Here is a 21,068-nt window from a genome sequence, read left to right on the forward strand (position 1 = left end):
ACATGAATTAGATTGTTTCAGGGATTGGATAAGAGATCCATACACAGGATAGATAACCATTCTGGTGAAAACACTGACTCTGGACATACCTTGCTCCCTGGGATCTCTGCCCCTTCAAGCCACCCTCCTTATCCCAATACTCAGCTCTCCCATAATTATGTTCAAGTTTCACTTCTAGTGTGATGGGTAAATCAGTCTGTCCTGCCTTGGCAATGTGAACAGACTACTTGTGGGGAGATTTCTGGTGTTCCTTTCTTTTTCTTGGACTAAAGCAGCCTTGAGCTTGGTTCTTTCCTTAGGGATTCTTCAATTTACAGTTTCTAGGTAAACCTGGGAGGAGGAAGGGTTTAGATGCTGAATGCCTGAATGCTGTCTGTGGGAGCCTGCGGAAACCTCACAATTGTAAGGTGACACATCCACTGAGTTGGAGAGCCCATGTGTTTGTAGGAAGAAAAGGAGAGCACCAGTTTTCCCCTTCTTTTCCTCTTCTCAAGTTCACACGTCCCTGGCCAGAGAAGGGTCCCCTGCACCAGCCAAGTCCCAGACACCTGCCTCATCCATTTTCACTCCCACCCATCCCGCCCTAGGAACAAGGACATCGCCACACAGGACACAACCCCTGCTGAAGCCCACCCTGAAGCCTTGGCCCCCAGCTGACGGCTCTTTTCACTTTGTCAAGTTAGCTCTATCTCCAGAAACGGCTGCAATGCTGGATCTCCCTTAGTGCCTCTCCATCTGGCTCCTCTTTATCACCTCTTTTCTTCCTGAGTTAATTTCTTTTGTGTTGCTCTTCCTTTCCCAGATTTACTTCTTTGCTACACTATTTAAAACAACTCTTTCATTCTCTACTTCTTGTGGGTGCTAGTGAGTTTAATTCTTTTCCAGCTTTGGTTTTTTTTTTTTTTATTATTTCTCTTTTTCTGCTTTTATCTCTGCCCAGTCTTTCCTGTCCCTCTGTCTAGGAAGGATGCTTTGCAGGGGCTAATTGATGGTCCATTAGAAACAGATTAACAGGTGAGGATTGACTAGAGAAACAGACATCAAGGAGGGAAGGAGAGACAGAGGAAGAGGTGACCCTTTCCACAAGCAAGATGCAAGCATGGTTTCTCAAACATCAGTTGCGCCCTACAAGAGTATGAGAGAATGTATGGAAAGCAGAGAGGAGGATAAGCCACCATCATAACCCATTGCTTTTTTGCATTGCTTATTTTCACTGACATAATGGTTTGATTCAGACTGAAATTGGCATCTCAGTTTAACTTATAGACCTCATGTTCTCAGCAACTGTTACTGCTGGGTCTTGGTGAAGTGATCTTCACCTCTCCCTTCCCACATGCACTTGTTCATTCCTTCTCTTCTCTTATCTCCACTCCTTTGTCCATCATTTTCAAGGTGGTTTTGCTTTTCATATGTAACTATGGATGGAAATGGATCCATCTCCACTTTTTTTCATTTTAAAGACATGGACTATTTAATAAAAACCTGCAATGAGGAGTGCAAGAAATTAACAAAGGGCATGGGAAGCCAGACATGTGAGGAGCAGTTTCCAGTTCATTTGTTCACCTGGAAGGATCTTGGCCCCTGGGGGCCTCAGAACAGGGGTTAAAGCAGACCCCAGCTTCAGGCAGAGAGCCAGAACCAGAACTGCATTCCTCCCTCACTTCCCTTTCCACCAGCTGTATCGGTAACAGGCATGGCCAATGCAAAGGCCACCCTTCAGCAAAACAGCAATTTTGCAGACCATGGGAAGAGACCATGACTTCCCTTCCTCATGGACACTAATATTGATTTAATGCTAAAAATATTGGCTCTGACCTGCAGGGACTCACTTTTTCGTTTCTGCAGTGCCAGGAATATCTGCCCTCTTCTATTGCTCTCTGCAACAGGCATTTGCAGTTTTCTTGTTCCCATACATTTTATGTGATGCTTAAAAAAGTGGCTTGGTGGCCAGGCACAGCTCAGACCAATGCAAAGGAAGATGCACCCTCTTTATTTTTCAACAGTCATCTTGTTTCATTCTTGGATTTTTCACCATAGTGCACTTGCCTTTCTCCTCTTCCTGTCCATTTCTCTGTATTCTTCGCCCTGTCCTTTTCTCCCTGTCCCTTACAGGTAGGTTTCAGCAGTGTGGTCCTCCTTGCTGTTGTCTTGTCTAGTTTAATATTTCCTTGGGAAATTATTGAGACCACTCTGAGGATAGAGGCATGACTGATGGAGCAAGACCAGGAAACTAATGCATACAAGGGTTTGGTGGGGAAAGGGGGAGAGAAAAATGGGGAAGTGAAAAAATAGAGTGGAAAGGAGCAGATTGGTGCAGTGATGTTTAGAGGAAGATGGGGAACTATTTTCCAGTCATTTAAATGTTTTCCAAATTTCAAAGAAAAAAAAAAGTGCCAGCTACCTGTGGAAACCTGAGGAGGAAGAAATTCTTGAAGGAAGAGGTTGACTGCAAATCAGCCAATTTTGCTCTCCTTCAAGGAATACTCAAGTTATTTGCCCAAAATAAAGCAGCCTTTAGCCAGGGGAATGGGATATGGGGTGGGATGTAGGAGATGCTTGGTCAGCCTTGGCTGTGGAATGGCTGTGAGGCTCCTGATCGCCTCTAGTAAAAAAAGTTGTTAGGGGTCTAATCTGTGATGAAGGTAGCAAATCTGCAAAGGAATTGGAGTGCAAGTGTCGCTATCCAGCTCCACTCTAGTCTCACCCATGGAAGTTTACAATTCCCTACCAACCATGTTCCCTGGGAAGGGTAACACTTTATTTCCCATAATTTCAGGGCTCTTCCAGTTCTGACTCTCTGAATTTGCATTCTCTCTAGCCAGAGGAATTGACCAACATCTTGGAGATCAGCAATGTTGTCTTTACAAGCATGTTTGCCCTGGAGATGATCCTGAAACTTGCTGCTTTTGGTCTCTTTGATTACCTTCGCAACCCCTACAACATCTTTGACAGTATCATCGTCATCATCAGGTGACAAGGGCCTTGGGGATCAGCTGGAATACACACATAAAAGAGTACCACAGAGCTTGCACACTATTTCAAAAAGGATTTAGCAGCTACAATGAGAGGAGCTGGGCTGATGTACAAGGCCAAGGACTGGGAGACCAAGATGTCTTTTCCCAATACTTGGTGTTGGTGCTATGTAAGCCACACAGCATTTCTGTCCCTTAGTTCTCTCCTCTGTAGAGTGGAGGCAGTTGCAACTGCCTTGTTAAGTTCACAACAAATATTAGCTGTGAAGTATTTTGAAAATGAACAAATTGAAGATGTTACAAAGGTCTAAAGTGTGATAGAAGAACTCGTCTTGCTGGAATTTGATGCTGCAAGCCTTTCTTCACTCCTGCAACATGTACTGCCACATTCATGTTCTTAAGGCATAAATGCAGCTTTCAACATACAAGGATAAGCCTGTAGTTCATACTTCTGCCTCGCTCAGATAGATTTTCTCTCTCACCCCTTTGTACTGCCAATGCCAAGGTAAAGACTTAGCATTGTTATTCCTTGTTTTCTTCTGCTTCTTCACTTGTATTTTGTTTTTTCCCTTGTACTTCCTGTGCCTTTCTGGACCACAGCATCTGGGAGATCATTGGCCAGGCAGACGGGGGCCTCTCTGTGCTGAGGACATTCCGACTCCTCCGCGTGCTGAAGCTGGTGCGTTTCATGCCAGCGCTGCGCCGCCAGCTTGTGGTGCTGATGAAGACTATGGACAACGTAGCCACCTTCTGCATGCTCCTCATGCTCTTCATCTTCATATTCAGGTGAGCAGGCAGTCAGCTCACAGCATTCTGGAGTGGCACTGTGTGGCTCATAGGGACAGCAGCTTCAGAGCATGACTACATAATTTATCTTGCCCATTGCTCCAGGCCAAGACAGTACTGACAAATATTTATTTTTTCATAAGGGCTGAACTTGCTCCTGCCTTAAATTGGATTCAGCAGCTGAGGATTTTGGCCTGGATGGGGCAGTGAAATGCTGCCAGCAAATGCAGACATTGAGCATAATGTCCCATTGCAGGATAGGTGAAGTCTTCTGCTAATCAGCACTAGCTACAGGAACAGTTCAGTCTGGAGGCTGATTCTGGCAGAAAAGCAGCAGGAAGCAACCAAGAAAGTTTGTCTGTGCTTGCCATGGATGCCCTGATAGCAAGATGAACACATATGAGAGCAGAAAGGACAATAGAGAGGACAGATCTGACTGACAGGTTGGAGGCAATATGTAAGCTCTGAGTCAGCACAGATGGAAAGCAAAGTTTTTGGTGACCTACAGGGTTGCAATATGTAGTTCCTTCTTCACAGATAGCTCCAAGTGGTCTGCTGTGCTGTTGTATCCCTTGCTGCTGTGATGTTGCATTAGATTTTCAGGAGAAGAGAATTACTCTGATGAGTTCATTGTGATGGCAGAGATATTTACATTTGACATCATCTTGTTCCAAAGCATCCTGGGAATGCACATCTTTGGTTGCAAGTTCAGCCTCAGGACAGACACAGGAGATACAGTTCCTGACCGGAAGAATTTTGACTCCCTGCTGTGGGCCATCGTCACCGTCTTCCAGGTGAGCCCACTTTGCTCTCTATGGGTGGGCCAGGGCAAAGTGAAGAGGATCAGGAGATGCTTTTTCCTCACGGAGGAGCACTGCACTGACTCCTGACAGCACAAAAGTTTATGGAGGAAGAACAATTGCATATTGGAACCAAATGACTGGTGTATATCTCAAACAGGGGACCTTCCTCCTTCCTAGGAGACGGTGTGCAAAGGTCACTCCTGCTGTGGCAGCTCCCAAGTTTAACACTCTCACCTCAGCACATGACTGTCCTAATGGTTGTTCTTGTTTCTTCTTGCTCAGCTGAGGTTTTTGGTGCAGTGCCACAGCTGGACAGTGACAGTAGGTGTGTGTTAATGGGGAGGTTCAGAGGCCTGATCTGGTCCTGATGTGTATTCTCTGACTGTTCTTTTCTGGGAATGCACTTCATGTTCTTCCTTCCTGTTTTCTGACGTCCTCTCTTGCAGATCCTAACCCAGGAGGACTGGAATGTTGTACTCTATAATGGCATGGCCTCCACCTCGCCATGGGCTTCTCTCTACTTTGTGGCTCTCATGACATTTGGCAATTATGTACTCTTCAATCTTCTGGTGGCCATTCTTGTGGAGGGATTCCAGGCTGAGGTGAGCTGCCACCAAGACTTCATCAGGAAGAGGAATAGAGGTGCTAAAAAGGGATCCTTTGTGGCACTTTGAGGATACTGGACTGGAGGACTTACAAAGTATCACCCCTCTTTAATTTCACTCATGAAATAACCCTTGTTAGGGTAGTATTCAATTATACAAAAGAAAAAAAACCCTGGTGCTAATCCTTGCAAGGAAGGAGGATCTCTGGAAGGGGATTCTCAATTTCTGTTCTGTGTAATATAACAGAACCTACCTAAGGTAAGTCCTTTACCCATCCAAAAGCAGCAGTGCAGTCTATCAGCCATCCCAAATCACAGAAGACTCTTTCCAGTGATCACACTGGATGCCTGACTGCCAAGGACAATTTTGCAGTTGTTCCAGAAATGAAAGACAAAACCAAATGTTTTTTTCTGTTTGAGTTTCCAACTTCTAAATGTGTGTGTTCCAGGGTGATGCCAACCGGTCATACTCAGATGAAGATCAGAGTTCTTCAAACATAGAGGAGTTTGATCAATTCCAAGAGGTCCAGGAAGGCTCAGGTACAATAGCTCAAACACTCTTATTTGCTTGTGTCCTACTGCTGTTTGGTGAGAAACCTAAAAGCAGATTCTGCAGAAAATTTACTCCCACTTCTGAGAACTTGCCAGTTTTTATTTTGAACTTTATGCCAGTTTGTGGTTATTTGTGGAAAAACAGAGACATGTTGGCATCCTGAGGAATGTGGTAGCTAAGTGGAACAGTTCTTGAATGACCTCCAGAACAGCAACTGGAAGTGAGAAGTGAGGCTGTCTCTGATTATCTTCAGGGTCACTATTTCAGGAGCACTGTATCCAAATCTGAAACCCACATTTGGAGAGTGGATACCAAGATGGTGAAAAGGACCCAGGCAAATCTGGAAGCCTTGCCTCATAGTGAGAGACTAATGAAGCTTAGAGAAATCAGGAAAGTTACCTGATCACTCTCTCTGTACTTGTAGACCAGAAGGAGGGGATTGTGGTGGTAGATAGCTCTTTAATTGAGCAGAAAAAAGCATAATGAGATTGGAAAGGTCAGAAACTCAAGCTAGACAAATTCAGGCTGAAAAAAACCCGTATATTTTCAAGGAGAAATAATTAACAGTGGGAACAACCTAAGTACAAACCACCTGGTAAGGCCTCTATCCCTCAGAGACTGAAAGTCTTTCTACAAGAGGTATTATACTTCAAACAGGACTTGGTGGCAAGGAGCAGTGAGAGTAGCTTGCTCTACAATGGATGGTGAGCCAGGAATTGAAGGGGACAGAGGGCCAGGCAGGAGGGCAGGGGCCACGCTGCACACTCTTGCACGAGGTGAGCAGAGCAGGTCCACTGACACTAGTAAGGGTCTGCCAAAGGTTTGGCAGACAAGCCCACAGGGGTGAGGAAGGTCTAAAGTCAACCCAAGAAGTCCAGTCAGTAAGACAAGATCAGGATCAGCAAGGTGCAAGGACAGGTACAAACACACTCACAGCACAACTCAGACAAGCACCACGGGCACATTTCTGAGCATAAATGCAGCTCCCACAGCAGGGAGCAGTGGCTCCAGTTTTTGGCTCACAGAGCATAAGCCATATCAGAGCTTATGCTGAATGCAAGCAGTCAAACCCCTGAGACAGCAGAGGAGGAAGAAGTTACAGAGGTGTTAGTGGACTCATGGCTGTCTGTCATGCAGATGTGGGTAGGTGACCTTCATTATGCAATAAGTCAAACAAAAATGATTGCTCCAGTCCTTTCAGCCATTAAAATTCAACACCCTGTCCTTTCCATGCATCTCAAAAAATGCTGATGGTCATCTACAGGACTTCAGATTTCCCTCAAAAGTGTCCTGGATCTTAAAGGACAAGGATCAGTCATTTTGATGAAGGCAGTGTAGTAGGATAGACTGGGATGCAGTTTTTGTATGCAGTATGATTGCAGGAATTTAAAGGTGACCTCAGTACATGGATGGCTGTGGCTATCCCTACATCTTAGTCTCTTGCCCAATGTTTCAGCCTAACTGCTTTAAGGAGCCAACCTGACAACTGGTGGAATTTATTCAGACCTGAAGATGCTGGTGTCTGCTCTTGGCATGCAGAAGCACGCTCTTGTCCCTCTGTTCACCTTCATGCTCTGCCTGTCAGTCTGAGGCTGCCTGGCCACCACTCTGCTCGTCTGTCTGTCCCCAAGAAGAGACATGGGTGGTTTTAGAGGCTGAGGAAATTACTTTAAAGCCTTTCCAGCTTGCATTGCCTTTGTCACCACACCCTAAATCAGAGAAATTGATGTTGATTGGTGCTAAAGGGCTAACAATCTGTTAGCTGGTGTTAACATCCTACCTGCTTAGGCATCAAAACAGTCACTGGATAGTGAGGAACCCAAATTCTTCTTTCCTCATTCTTCTTTCTGCATCTTTCCACTTAGATCCCAAGCTCTGTGCAATTCCTGTGACACCTAATGGGCACCTGGACCCATCCTTGCCCTCTTCCAACCCACCAATGGCTTCTGGGGGGGTCACCAACTCCTCACGCAACTCACTGCAACTTGACCAGATCCGCGTTGCTGCTGGCTCCCGGAAGAGCAGTGTGATGTCCCTGGGGAGAATGACTTATGACCAGCGGTCCTTGGTGAGTGAGGGGGTATAAATGTGTGTCATACCCTTCCTTTGAAGGCCAAGCATTTTGTTGGTTTTCTGCCATCATCTGGGGATTTCTGGGAAGGATTGCCCTGCTGCTGTGGGCTTCTAACATAACTGCATTGCCTGTCTTTAGAATCCAGATCAGTTCACATTATTTTTCTAAATTTCCAGATTTTGAAGTCTACTTCCAGGTTAGTTATATATATTCCTTTGAGCGTGGGAGAGGGAGCACACCAAGAAGACAATCTCCCTCTTACAGTGGAACATGTTTTTCTTCCTTGCCTTTTCCTTGTTCTCCTCGAGTGAAGGACGCAAAATGTTGCCTTGAGTGATGCCAGAACCACCAAGTCCCATTACAGATGGGATTTTATCAGAGATTTTGTAACAGTGGAAATCTTGTGTTTGAGCTCCCTGTGGCAGATTCTGCTGCCCCCATAGCACTTCCCCAAGCATGCAGGTTTGTCTAACCAGTGCCTCTCAGACCTGCCCACCTTGTAACATCAGGTTCTGGGCTTTCTCCCCACTGGCATACACAGCTCTGGGGAGTGCCTTGGTGCTTAAAGGGTTCATGCCCCTGTTATTTCCAAACAGGGAGTGCTAGCAGCCATGTGATACATAATACCTTGCTGATGTGGTTGGACTAGGCTGTAATCAAAAAGCCTGTTTCTCTCATTTCTCCCTTTTACTAAGTCTGGACTCAAATATGATCCATCACCCTGCACCTTGTGTTATCCTTAATCCCAGCGCACTGTATAAAAAGCTGACAGTCAGATTCTTTGAGAACTTTATTTTTGCTCTGTGCTGGTGTAAGTAACAGTATCAGGCACCTGGCCTTTGGCTTTATTACTGACCTTCCCTGAAAGTGCTTTGCACACAGATGGTGCTATAAAGAAATCACAGTCAACACCATTGCTAACTCATTACCAATTTATTGTCAGATTTACCTAGATTGCTGCTGCATTCCCACCATGCAACTTGCTCAGTGTCTGATAAATGGCAGCCTTGTGGCTTAGGGGCTCAGGGAGCAGCCTGTGATCTGAGAGAGGATCACATGCTCCCTCCTTGTGCCCAGAGTCACTGAGTCCCCATCCCACTCTCTTACAGTCCAGCTCCCGCAGTTCCTACTACGGTGCCTGGAACCGCAGTGGAGCCTGGGGAAGCCGTCGCTCCAGCTGGAACAGCCTAGCCCGGGGGCACAGCCTGAAACACAAACCTGCCTCAGCTGAGCACGAGTCCCTCCTGTCTGGGGAAACGCACAAGGCAGCAGATGGGGAGCCGGATGGGACACGAAGGGTGTTTCATCACCGCCGGACACTCTCTCTGGATAACAAAGGCTCCTGTGACCTGCTGGAGTTGGCCTCGGTCCCTTCTGGCCACAGAGTTACCCATAGGCTGGGAGCACCACCTGGGGCCAGTGAACATCAGGACTGCAATGGCAAAATGCCCAGTATTGTCAAGGAGATCTTCCCAAAGATGAACAACCACAAAGAACGGGGAGAGGATGATGAAGAAATAGATTATGTGAGTGCTTGGTGGACGAGCCTGGAGTTACATCACAGTGCTCTGGGATACCCCAAATCCATCCTCAAATTTCAGTCTTCTTGCATGTGGATGGGAAAGCTTGCAAAGCTTTAGGGAAAGCTTGCAAAGGTGCTTTAGGAGAGCTGGAGGACAGCTGGAGGACTAAATGCAGATAGGACTTTCTAGGCACAGACAAGCCCACACCACATTGTCAGGCTGCTTGCAAGGCAGGTGGATGGTGGGAGGAAGGCAGATGTGCGACGTACATGTGGTCGTTCGGGGGCTGTTATTTCAGAGCAGTGCAGCCAGTGATTTCTACAAGATAGGAGAGGTCAGGCTGTGCAAGAGTGAGAGTTTTGAGTGGGGAACATCAGCAGACCAGAGCAGGAAGCACAGGCACCACAGGCAAAGCAAGTGGATTTTGTGGTATCAGCCTGGGGGACAGCAATCTGTGAGCAGATCAGAGAGTGAAAAAATTGGAGTGAGGAGGGTCAGTAGAAATTTGAACAGATATATATGTCTGTATGAAATTCTCAGCCCAAGTGCCAACAGAAAGCCTTTTTGTCCTGTCTTCTCATTTAGCTGAGGTAGGGAGGAAACATTGCCCTCGTGTAACACAGTCCCTCCAACACCTCTAAGAAGGCATCATGGGACAGCATCTTTCTAGAAGGGACACCAGCAGTTTTATTTTTCATTATTTGGGAAGGAAATCAGATGCCAAGAGGTAAACAAGCCCTGGCAAAGCAGCTTCTGACTTCTTTTCCATGACTTGTTACCTTAGAGTTGATTTTCTCAATCGAGGGATTAAAGAAAAGCAGGTAGTGGTGCGTTTGAGTCAGATGTGAAAGGAAGAATGTCTCTCTCAGGCAAGTGGGAAGGTGACCAGTGGCAATTGCTTCTGCTGAATCCCTACAGAGCCTGTGCTTTCGCATCCGGAAGATGATGGAAGTCTATAAGCCAGACTGGTGTGAGTTACGGGAAGACTGGTCCATATATCTCTTCTCTCCACAGAACAGGTTTGTGCAGCTTTTGCCATGAGAGGGTTGAGAAGATGGGGCAGATACTGTTGCTCTGCTGGCTGTATCCCCTGATGCTAGGTAGCAACTTCAAACTTAGCAGCTGAGAATGCATATTTTCTCCTCTGTCCCTTCTACAGCCAAACAGCATTTCTTTTCCTAGATTGTGGCAATGAAAGGAAAGCTGAGCATCCTAAATAGCTATTGTGATCTTCCCTCCCTTGGGAGCATCCAATTTTTATTTTCCGTAATCATAAATATTTATAGCAAAGCAGGGCAGGGAATACTAATGTTAACACAAAGAGGATAAAGAATATATTATTGATGACTCCATAATACTGATATTTTCTCTCCTGGTACCAGAATAGCATCTTCATTTAATTTACAGTACCAGTACCAACTTACCAGCAATTATATCACATCTTTTAGGATAAAGTTAGAATTCTTCTTGCCTAAAAAAAGGAAATTTGGGTTGAATTCTTCCTGTAGAGATCTCACCAGGAGAAAACGTCCATGTACCTCAGCTAACAGTATTCTCACCCATGCATATTACCCCTTGAAAAGAAAGGGCTTTCATTATAGGTCACGAGAGAGAGCATTTTACTCTGTGTGACACCTATGTTAATGTATACAGTGTCTTTCAGAAGTGTGGTCCCCACAACTGCAAACCTACCTGCCTCTCCTGAGCTTTCAGCATGTGGCCTCTTTGCTGTGGGGTGGTGCAAAGTGTGACTTTGGGAGGAAAACTGGAATTCAGCCTCTTTACAAGGCAAGAGAGGAGCACAGGGTCATAGTGGTTAGGATACCCCTCTAGCACTGGAGAAATCAACAGAGGTTCAGCACATTGCTCTGCCCTTGCTCTGCTCCAGGCTCCCTATGTGACCATTTACCACTCTGGACTATTGCCATTCCAAGGGATATCAGTATCAGAGGTAGGAAAGCTGCTATATCAGAGCCCAGTTTTGGCCAGAATGCTTAATTCTGTGTCCTCTTTGCTCCTAAATCCGTTCTGCCCGAGGCACAGGTGCCTACTGGAACTCTCTTGCAGGTTTCGCCTCCTCTGCCAAACCATCATTGCTCACAAGCTCTTTGACCACGTAGTGCTGGCCTTCATCTTCCTGAACTGCATCACCATTGCCCTGGAAAGACCCCAGATTGAACACAGAAGCACGGTGAGAACCATTACCTGTCACCCACTTTTTAGCACAACCTCTAACAGTAAGTGGTTCCTGAGTGTTCCTGGTACTGGTATGATCTCTGGAAGAACTTCAGCATTAAACACCAGCCCCGACTCATCTGTTCAAATACAGAAATATTAGTAGTTGACATAAATATGTTTCCCCTGCAGACTCTTATAATGGGGCAACCCAGTTTATAATACAGAAAGTCTAGTTCCTTCTGTCTTGGAAAGTAAGAGTCTCCTCCAGGAACCTGCATATAAGGGATGAATGGCAAAAGGGACAAGGAGTGGAACTGAGAGATAGAAGTAACTTCCATGCTCTAGGAATGGCACATCATCATTCATGTATGCTGCTCTTGAGCTATCTTGGAGGTGGCTCAAGCTGGCAAGTGAAATTACTTTTTCTGCTTGTCTGCCTTAGCTGACTCCCAGACTTTGCTGCACTTGGACACAATCAGTGGTCTGTGCTCAGCAGCTCTTCGGGAAGGAGTGCCAGGTCAGTGCAGCAGGTTAGGTCTGAGCAGCATTGGCAGAAAAGGGCAGAGGCTGCCTTGAAACCAGATCTGCAGGATGCAAAAAAATCTCATCCTCTATGGTCTGGCAGAGCTGCGTAGGATCCTGTCCCAGCCAAGGTATATGAGCTGAAAGCTGCCTAGCACTGACCTCTTCCAAGTGCTTCTCCCTTATTTCATCAACTTTCAGACCCTTCACAGGAATGCAAAAATATCAAGATCATCAGAGGGGACTGACAGAGTAACAAGAAGTCGTCAAAATACATGTAAGTATTTTCTTAATTTTCTCTGTTTTTTTTTTCTTTTTTCTAGGAAAGAATCTTTCTCACTGTGTCCAACTACATTTTCACAGCAATCTTTGTAGCTGAGATGACACTGAAGGTAAGTTACTAGAGAAGAACATCTCAGAGCCTTTTTCCAGTGTGAAACACTGTTCATGTTTGCTCAAGATCCTTTTAAAATGTGTTCATCTTTTTGGTGTGCCAGTCCTTCCCTCTAACTTTATAAAGACAGATATTGCCTGGGGTTCAGCCCAGTCTTGTTAGGCATAGAGGAGATGTTTATCATAGGCATTAGATCCAGCTGGATCTTAGTATTCATGAAGGATAGCTTATATTCAAGTATGGATTTTGTAATAATGTCAAATGTCCATTCCCTTTCTCTTGGAGCAAGAATGGGGGACATTACAGCAATATTAATGACATGCACAAAGTTGAGATAATTATTCAATAGATGTCAAAGTACTTTGCAACAATCAGAAAACCTTGTTTTCTGATTACCCTTCTCATATTTGGGAAAAAGTCCTAAAACGGTGTGCTGGAAGTTAAATCCCTAAAATTCATATCTGAATTTTGACTGTGATTTGCAGGATGTTAATATTTCCCTGTGGCCACCAATTTCTGTAGCACCCACTGTTTTTGAGAACTGCTGACAGACAAATTACCCCTTTAAGAGCCAATATGTGGATTTGGTGCTTGACTTTACCTCCCAGCTGATCTCTGAACCAGGAGACTTTCCCCAAGTCTCTGGTGTGGCAGAGAAAGGTTTCCTGTGTGTCCCCTACAGTGTCACGTTACTCAGGGAGGCAGAAAAAAGGTGTTTTCCTTCACAAACATCCAGGTGAAATGAAAATATTATGAGATGACACTTCAGTGTCATGAGGAGTTGATAACTATTCCCCCTCCTCCCATTGTCTCCATAATTGCCCTCTACCAGGTAACATAGGAGCCATTTAACCCCCTCTTCTCTCTCCTCTCTTCCAGGTGGTCTCTCTAGGCCTGTATTTTGGGGACCAGGCTTATCTCCGCAGCAGCTGGAACATCTTGGATGGCTTCTTGGTCTTTGTGTCTCTCATTGACATTGTGGTCTCAGTGGCCTCTGCTGGTGGTGCCAAAATCCTGGGGGTGCTGCGAGTGCTCCGGCTGCTGCGCACCCTGCGTCCCCTCCGGTCAGAACCCCACCGAGCCCTGCTTGGCCCCCTCTTCCCATTGGTTATCCCCAGGAGGGGTCCCAGGGTCAGATCCATCTGTCCCAGGCAAAGTGTGGTCTCTAACAAGCAGTAAGCCACAAGTAGGCCCTTAGCCATATGGGTCTAATGCTGGAGGTACCTCATGAAAGAACAAATCCATGGGAGAGAAAAGGCTTTTTGACCACAGGGGAGGGATCTCTACTGAGGGGTCACTGCACATGGAGACAGGAGTCTTCTGCTGCTGAAAATGCTTAGCTTAGGCCAAACATCCCTGCCCTGTCTCAATTTCACCCTTCCCCTTCCTTCTTTTCCAGAGTCATCAGTCGAGCCCCTGGTCTGAAGCTGGTGGTGGAGACACTCATTTCTTCCCTCAAACCCATAGGAAACATTGTCCTCATCTGCTGTGCTTTCTTCATCATCTTTGGCATCCTGGGTGTGCAGGTAAGTCGTTGCTGTCCATCAAACAGCCCTTGAGCCCCCACCCCACAGGCACCTGTATCCCCAGGTCCTATAACAGACACAGAGAGCCAAGCAGAGCAGGAGAGACAGGGAAGCCAGTGAATTTTCTGTGTTTGCCCTCTTCCACAAGTCATCTCCATAATGACACAGCCTTTGGCAAGCACAGACAGGTGCTCAGCAAGTGCAGGCATTGCCGGACATGAGAGGAGTTAGTGCTCACACCTAGCAGCAGCTGGGTCAGGGTTTGGGTCAGTGTCCCAGCAAGAGCCCAGGGCTGGCACAGCACAGAACCCATCCATGTCACCCCACAAGGGCAAGCAGCTCAGTGCCTGCTCACATGAACCCTGCCCCCAGTCAGCTCTCTTTCTCCCCCTCACTCTGAGCCCTAAATCCACCCACCAACTTCTTTAATTTTTTTATTTAATCCTCTTTATTTTTGGCTGTTGCATTGCAGAGGAGCAAGGGTGTGGGCGTTACTTCCATCTCAGGGAATGCGCTATACTTAGTTTGCTCTGATGCATCTGTACAAATGCACAATCCAGTACCTTCCATATGGGGAAAAGAGCCCTGGGCAGAAGAGTCACAGAAGTGCAGTGCAGCTTTGTGAAAAAATATATATGAGAAGAAGAGGATGTTTTTTCTGGTTCTTTACCCTCAAATGAGATCTTCTTTTCCCATCAGCACTCTCAGTAACTGGGAAGCAGGGAGTGAAGATTACTCTAGAGGACTGATTAGAAGATACTTTTTCCCTTTGTACCCAGAAAGACTGCCTTAAGGGCTGTCATATGGTGGGCTTACAGTCACTGCTGGCCCGGAGCAATGGAGGAGGCTGAAAAGCCAAGTGTGAGCTTACAAGGGTGGTCCTGGCTCCTTTGCAATGGTTGAGCCTGTGCTGTGCATTGTGTTGGTGGTGTCCCTGTCATGCTCTATGTGGCTTGCAGTCTTGCGGGCCATGCAGCATCTTGGCAACTTCAGTACATCCCAGGGAGCATGGGAAACCCTGTGGGGAACGGGGCTGATAGGGTCACTCTCCTCCTGCAGCTTTTCAAGGGCAAGTTCTACCACTGCCTGGGGGTCGACATCAGGAATATCACCAACCGGTCTGACTGCATGGCCGCCAACTACAAGTGGGTGCACCACAAGTATAACTTCGACAATCTGGGACAGGTGAGTTTGCCCACAGCCCCTCCCTCTGATGGGAACCCAACACAGGGTTTGTCTCCACCCCAGGGAACAGATGCAGTGCCTGGAAAGCCAATGCCTGGGCCAGAAGGAGCAGTTATTTGGCATGCATGTCCATGCAGAAGCTGTGTCACTAGTGGGTTGGTATCAGAATGACAATTACAGGATGAGTGGGAAAGAAAAGTGGTGGCAGCAGAGAGCTTGATTTTCTCTTTTCTCCTGCCATGAAGATGATGTTCTTCACAAACTCTCTTCTCTGGTGGGTCTGGCTGCACATGGCTCCCTGTCACCCCATCCCTGTCCTCCACAGGGGAAAGAGCAGGTTTTGATGTGTGCAGAGACACAAAGAGTAGAGTATTTCAGTGCTGTGTGTGCTAGAGCATAAACCCACAATAATTTTTTTTCCTGCCTGCCAGTTGCACCTGCTTCACATCAGCTTTATTTTATATGTTGCAGGCTCTGATGTCCCTCTTTGTTCTGGCTTCCAAGGATGGCTGGGTCAATATTATGTATAATGGACTCGATGCTGTGGCTGTTGACCAGCAGGTACATAGACTTTCTTGTGAAAGGACCTTTTCACTTTCCTTGTGCCTGCAAGGCAGAAGCATCCTTTAACATCCTGCTTCAGATACCTCAGATACCTCCCTGAAACCAAGAGTCCCTTCCAGGCTTCTTCTGAATCCTTTGCTCACCTATTTGCAAGAGGTCAGGTCCATGGCCTTCTCTAGTCCATGCAGGAAGGTGTAGCTGTAGCTATGTAGGGTCAGTGGGCTTTTATCTATTTGTAGTGAAGAAGCAATAATGCCATGTGTCTTTCTGGGCATGCTGGCTCCCTCCTGGCCCACACATGGTTATTTCAATACCTTGTAAAGCAGGATCTGTTGGGTTGCCACCCACTGCAACCCAATTCCTCTACTGCTAAGACAATGTCTGCCTCTATTCTCCTCCCACTACAGCCAGTGATCAACAACAACCCCTGGATGCTACTCTACTTCATCTCCTTTCTCCTCATCGTCAGCTTCTTTGTGCTCAACATGTTCGTGGGGGTGGTGGTGGAGAACTTCCACAAGTGCCGGCAGCACCAGGAGGCTGAGGAGGCGCGCCGGCGGGAGGAGAAGCGCCTGCGACGCTTGGAGAAGAAGCGAAGGAGTAAGGCACAGCCTAAGTGTTTGGTTGGTTCGTAGGCCAAGGTTTTTTGAGAAAAACCTTTTCCTCTTATTTTTCTTTCCCAATGAGCTGGTCTCCAAAATCCATTGCTCATGGCCGTGCTCTCAGCCTTCCTCCTCGCACCACTGCTGTGTCACCACACACCTCACTGGGGCGGTCTGGGGAAGAGGAGTGGCTGAGGAGGTCTGCTGGGAGTCCAGGGAAGGCACTGGGGAAGGGTTTTAGCACCCTGCTCCTCAGGAGATTATGTACCAAAAACACCCCTGTGCACATGCTGACAGGCATTGTTGGCATGGGGTGTGCACACATGGATACGCTTCCTGTGCTTGGGGTAGAGTCCCTCCTGGACTTCCTGCAGCTCAGCTGGTGGTTGAAGAAGAACCTGGATAGACCATTCTTTGTGTTTAAACCCAAATCTAAATAAGAGGGGGGGGGGGGAAAGAGGAAGACCGCTGTGTTTTTTGTCCCAGTGACCCTAGTGTTGCAGTGTCACTCCTTCAGATCTCAAACCCTCTGTGGTAAAGGAAACCTTCTATTCCTAGTGTTTCTGTCCTGTTTTGTGTTACCTTTAGATAAAATTTGCTGAAGCATACTTGCTTCTGGAAATCATCCCTACTGCCCAGACTTCCATTCACAGCCTATGGGCATGCTTTCCTTTCCTCTGCTCCAGTTTTCCCCTTCTCTCCTATAACACCCCAGGGCCTCTCCTTGAACCATCTGCTCCCTTTTATCAAAAGTGATCTTAATTTGTCAAGACATGAAATGCTGATTTAGGACCATTCCCACAAACACAGTCTACTAGATTTTCTTTCTAGTATCCCATTCTTTGTCTTTTTTCCTACATATTTTCCCCCATTTCTTCTTTCAGTGTTTTTTTTTTAATTTTCCCCTTCTTCCTTACATCCTTTACCTATTCTTTTCTGTTTTTTCTCTCTCCCAACTACATTCCAATTCCTTTCAATACCTATCACCAAGCTTATGCCTTCTCCCTCCTCAGTGTTTCTTACCCATTTCTCTCTTTCTTCTAATTTCTTCCTAACTCTGCCCATATCCCTCTTTCCACTGAAGAGGCGCAGCGTTTGCCGTACTATGCTACCTACTGCCACATACGCCTCCTTATTCATTCGGTCTGCACCAGCCACTATCTGGACATCTTCATCACTTTCATCATCTGCCTCAACGTGGTCACTATGTCCTTGGAGCACTACAACCAACCTGTGGTGAGTGAGATCATGGAGATAAGTCCTGCCTCCAGACATTGTCATTTTGGTACAGCTCTCTGGTGACTACTGCCCACGAGCATAAGTAGGACACTTGGGTGTCTCTAAAAACTACTGTTAAGGTTTTGTAGGAATTAGCTTTGTGGTAGGCAAATGTGTATGAAGATTTTCATGTGTATCCAGAAAGGTAGTTCCTACTCAGACACTTGTTATCCATTAAAATCAATAGAGAGAAGGTGTCTGAACAAGAGTCAAGCCCCTAGAAAGCATGATGCAATTAAGTCTCTGTGCTTTATATTAGTAAGTGGATATGTGGGTCACCCAAATTTAGCTGCCTGCTCTGCTTTTCATGTTCCCCTGGATCCTAATAGGAGTGGTGGAAGCAACAGTGTCCTGGGAGCTTCAGGCTTTGCATCAGATTTCCAAATGTCAGCCCAATTCCTCTGCCACAGGGCCTCAGCTGAGAGAACCAGAGTGACTGGTTATATGTCATGGGATGGGCCATCTTTACCCTTCTTTTCCTCATAAGAGAAGCTGCCAAAGTGCTGAGCAGAGTCTCTCTCAGATGCAGGGTGTGGTTCCAAATACAGCACCTTGGAGGCCAAATAAGTTTTACACTTTTCTTGGGTACAGACCATGTTCCTCTCAGTGTTCCTGGCAAAGCTGTAGATGACTGGTGGGCAAAATGTATACTGCACATATCAAAGGAGCCTTCTGACTCCATATGTAAACAAAGCATTCATCATGACATCTGCCCAGTGACATTTCAGTTTTCTCTTCAGAAGACCCTTGGTTTAGGTGACAGCTCTGGTGTCTGAAGAGATTGTCTGAGGTAACTCAGGCTTTGATCAGGAGCCGAATCTGTCCTCATTCAAATCTATCGCTGGGCTCCTCTGTTTCCTGCTCACCTTGCCCAACTGCTCAGCTTTCACCTTGCCCTAGATGGTGCCCAGTTTTATATTTCAGGAACTCTCAACCTTTATCTGTTGGTGTCCTCACATCAGATCTTTGTTCTTAAACAAGTCACTCTTCTTCCTTACTCTTCAGCTCCTTTCTTTAGAACATGGCTTCAGCCAAGCCAGCCTGCTGTCAGGCTCTGTTAAACAATCTTCTCAAAGCACTTCAAACCGTTCCAGTACAAAATACCACCAAAAGCTGCCCACTGCTCACACTGGTTCTTGGTGGTCATGAAGGGGCAGCATGTAAAATAACCAGAAACCAAACAGCTCAGAGATGTGATGTGCAGGCACCCGACCAAGGCACAGCAGGATTTCCTCTGGTCAGAGATGACCTGAATCCACAACCAGAGTAACCTCTGTGCTTCACTCCTGGTTGATAGCTATGCCAGTGTCATTAACAAAGTGTCATTCAGGTGGTACGGGCTACTGGCAGAAGAAAAGCCTGATGGCATTTTGTGGATCCTCTTGCAATAGCCTCCTCCTCCAGATTATGCTGAACAGTACAGAAGAAAGGAGCAGTAACTGATCCTGAGAAGAACATAGGCAGAGGGGCTGGCTGGTGGTTGCCCTTAGTAGGCGACCTCCACATTCAAGTAGGTAGGAAGTGTGGGGCCACTTCTCCACCCCAGAATGAATACCTGGGGCAGCTTCTGCACCCCAGGATGTGTTCCTGGCACTTAGGAGAGTCCTCACACAGCAGGGTTATGTGTTTGATGTTTCTTTTGCCTCAATTCTTTTCCCTCTCTTTCTGTGGCAGTCCCTGGAGACCGCCCTCAAATACTGCAACTACCTGTTCACCACTGTCTTCGTGTTTGAGGCAGTCCTCAAGCTGGTGGCATTTGGTCTGCGACGATTCTTCAAAGACAGGTGAGCAGAGGGTTGTCAGCTGTAGCTGTGGGACTGCTGGGTTTGGAGTAGAGGTTTAGGGATGGTGCCCTATCTAGACTATGAAGTAGTGGCAGAGTGCTCTGACTGCCTCCCAGTTCTACACACATGGACCTAACCTCATCCTCCACAAGCTGCAATGCCTAGGCAATAGCAAGAGTTGTCCAAAAATTGCCTCTTGGTTGCAGTCTGCTGGTTAGGCTAGAAAGCAAAGGAGAAGAGGTTAGAGAGAGACATTTTTTTCTCCTGCCCTTGAGGCAAACTGTGAGCATGCCAAAGAAGAACATATATAGCAAAGTTGATTCAAGATAGTAAGGCCGTAAAAAGCTGAGCCCATTAGTCAAAGCATAGCGCCATAGTAACACAGCTCCATGCTTTCAAATCAGGCTGGCTTGCCTCTGGCTGCTCAGGGTGTGTGCAAAGTGAATCTCTGTTTCTCTGGAAAAGCCCATATAGGCTGACTCAGAATGGGCCTTGAACTCATATATAAGGAAATGTTTAGGATGAAGTGGAGAAAAGTGCCTTTCTTTCTCAGGAATAACTCCATCTTCATTTATTCTCTTCAATTTTTCTTCTAAAGGTGGAACCAGCTAGATCTGGCCATTGTGCTGCTGTCTGTCATGGGCATCACATTGGAAGAGATTGAAATCAACGCTGCTCTCCCAATTAACCCCACAATCATCCGGATCATGAGGGTGCTGCGTATCGCCCGGGGTGAGAGAGACGCTGGCCAGAGCAGGGGTGCATGTGGCCATCGAGTGCATCTTGGTGCCATGACTCATTGAGCAGTGGCTGTAAAGTTTTGAGCTTGCCCTGTCCCCAGCCCTCGAGGAGCCTCTGAGGTGTCCTTCATCACATCCCAGTAGGGATTCTAGGATCTAGGACAACCTAGAAGCTCAGGTTTTCTGATTCCCTGGGAGGTGAAGCACTGGGAGGGAGGGGCAGATCATGTGAGAGCTGAACTTTCTCTGTTTCTCATTTCTGGGGCAACTATAGTAGTGGTGTGGGGAGCAGAGGCCATCGAGCAGGTTGAAATTTGCCAGGTAAGGTGGTGGCCAAGGTATACCAAGATGGTATAACAGTGATGGCTAAAGGGAGAGAAAGTGATAGAAGGAAAAATCAAAGCAGAAGGACAATTAGGATACACATTCCTGGGAAGATGCATATGGCTAGAGTGTCTGGGTGAAGCAGAAGCAGCCCAATAGAAATGGGTGGCAAAAACAAAATATTTGGTAAAAAGGATATGAACTTGAGAAGAAGGAACAACTGGGGTTGTACCATCAAAAGCAAGAAGAGGAATGAGGGGAAAATCCAGTTATTTTAGGCCAAGGAGAGACAGGACATGTGTCTTATGCTACTGTTATTAGTAAGTCACACAAAGGATGCCTCTGAGCTCAGTCTGAATGATACTACTCTTGTGCTTGTTGTGGCAGTCCTGAAGTTACTGAAGATGGCCACAGGAATGCGAGCGCTGCTGGATACAGTTGTTCAAGCCCTGCCACAGGTAAAACTTCTTCCCAAAAGACTCTCCTCTTCTGTCCCTTTTCCCAAAGGGTTGATTCTTGTGGGGTCTCAGAGGTGGTGTCTACTGTGGTGTGCAGGCAACTGCCTGAAGGTCATGTCCAAGTTCTTGTGTCATTCATGGGGTTAAAGCTCACCTCACATCTCTCTTCTCCAGCCTGTGAAAGAAATAAGGCTTTAC

General features: G+C 46.6%; 1 protein-coding gene across 13 annotated transcripts in view; it reads left to right on the top strand.

Annotated features, from left to right (window-relative positions):
• Nucleotides 1–21,068, top strand: part of CACNA1I (calcium voltage-gated channel subunit alpha1 I) — a 164,507-nt gene that overhangs the window by 127,533 nt on the left and 15,906 nt on the right. For all 13 annotated transcript variants that reach the window (XR_010999416.1, XM_068191301.1, XM_068191300.1 and 10 more), the window contains 19 exons: nucleotides 2,819–2,970; nucleotides 3,573–3,758; nucleotides 4,435–4,552; nucleotides 5,008–5,163; nucleotides 5,615–5,705; nucleotides 7,584–7,786; nucleotides 8,902–9,318; nucleotides 10,234–10,334; nucleotides 11,383–11,506; nucleotides 12,339–12,407; nucleotides 13,289–13,473; nucleotides 13,809–13,935; nucleotides 14,995–15,120; nucleotides 15,592–15,681; nucleotides 16,092–16,284; nucleotides 17,371–17,522; nucleotides 19,239–19,348; nucleotides 19,947–20,080; nucleotides 20,800–20,870. Coding sequence is in view for 12 of the 13 variants with exons in the window: in XM_068191301.1 (XP_068047402.1) it covers nucleotides 2,819–2,970; nucleotides 3,573–3,758; nucleotides 4,435–4,552; nucleotides 5,008–5,163; nucleotides 5,615–5,705; nucleotides 7,584–7,786; nucleotides 8,902–9,318; nucleotides 10,234–10,334; nucleotides 11,383–11,506; nucleotides 12,339–12,407; nucleotides 13,289–13,473; nucleotides 13,809–13,935; nucleotides 14,995–15,120; nucleotides 15,592–15,681; nucleotides 16,092–16,284; nucleotides 17,371–17,522; nucleotides 19,239–19,348; nucleotides 19,947–20,080; nucleotides 20,800–20,870 (2,805 nt within the window). In the remaining variant the exon portion in view is untranslated. The remainder of the gene's footprint in view (nucleotides 1–2,818; nucleotides 2,971–3,572; nucleotides 3,759–4,434; nucleotides 4,553–5,007; nucleotides 5,164–5,614; nucleotides 5,706–7,583; nucleotides 7,787–8,901; nucleotides 9,319–10,233; nucleotides 10,335–11,382; nucleotides 11,507–12,338; nucleotides 12,408–13,288; nucleotides 13,474–13,808; nucleotides 13,936–14,994; nucleotides 15,121–15,591; nucleotides 15,682–16,091; nucleotides 16,285–17,370; nucleotides 17,523–19,238; nucleotides 19,349–19,946; nucleotides 20,081–20,799; nucleotides 20,871–21,068) is intronic.

Source organism: Anomalospiza imberbis, chromosome 5 (genome assembly GCF_031753505.1).
Source record: "Anomalospiza imberbis isolate Cuckoo-Finch-1a 21T00152 chromosome 5, ASM3175350v1, whole genome shotgun sequence".
Classification (NCBI taxonomy): Eukaryota; Metazoa; Chordata; class Aves; order Passeriformes; family Viduidae; genus Anomalospiza; species Anomalospiza imberbis.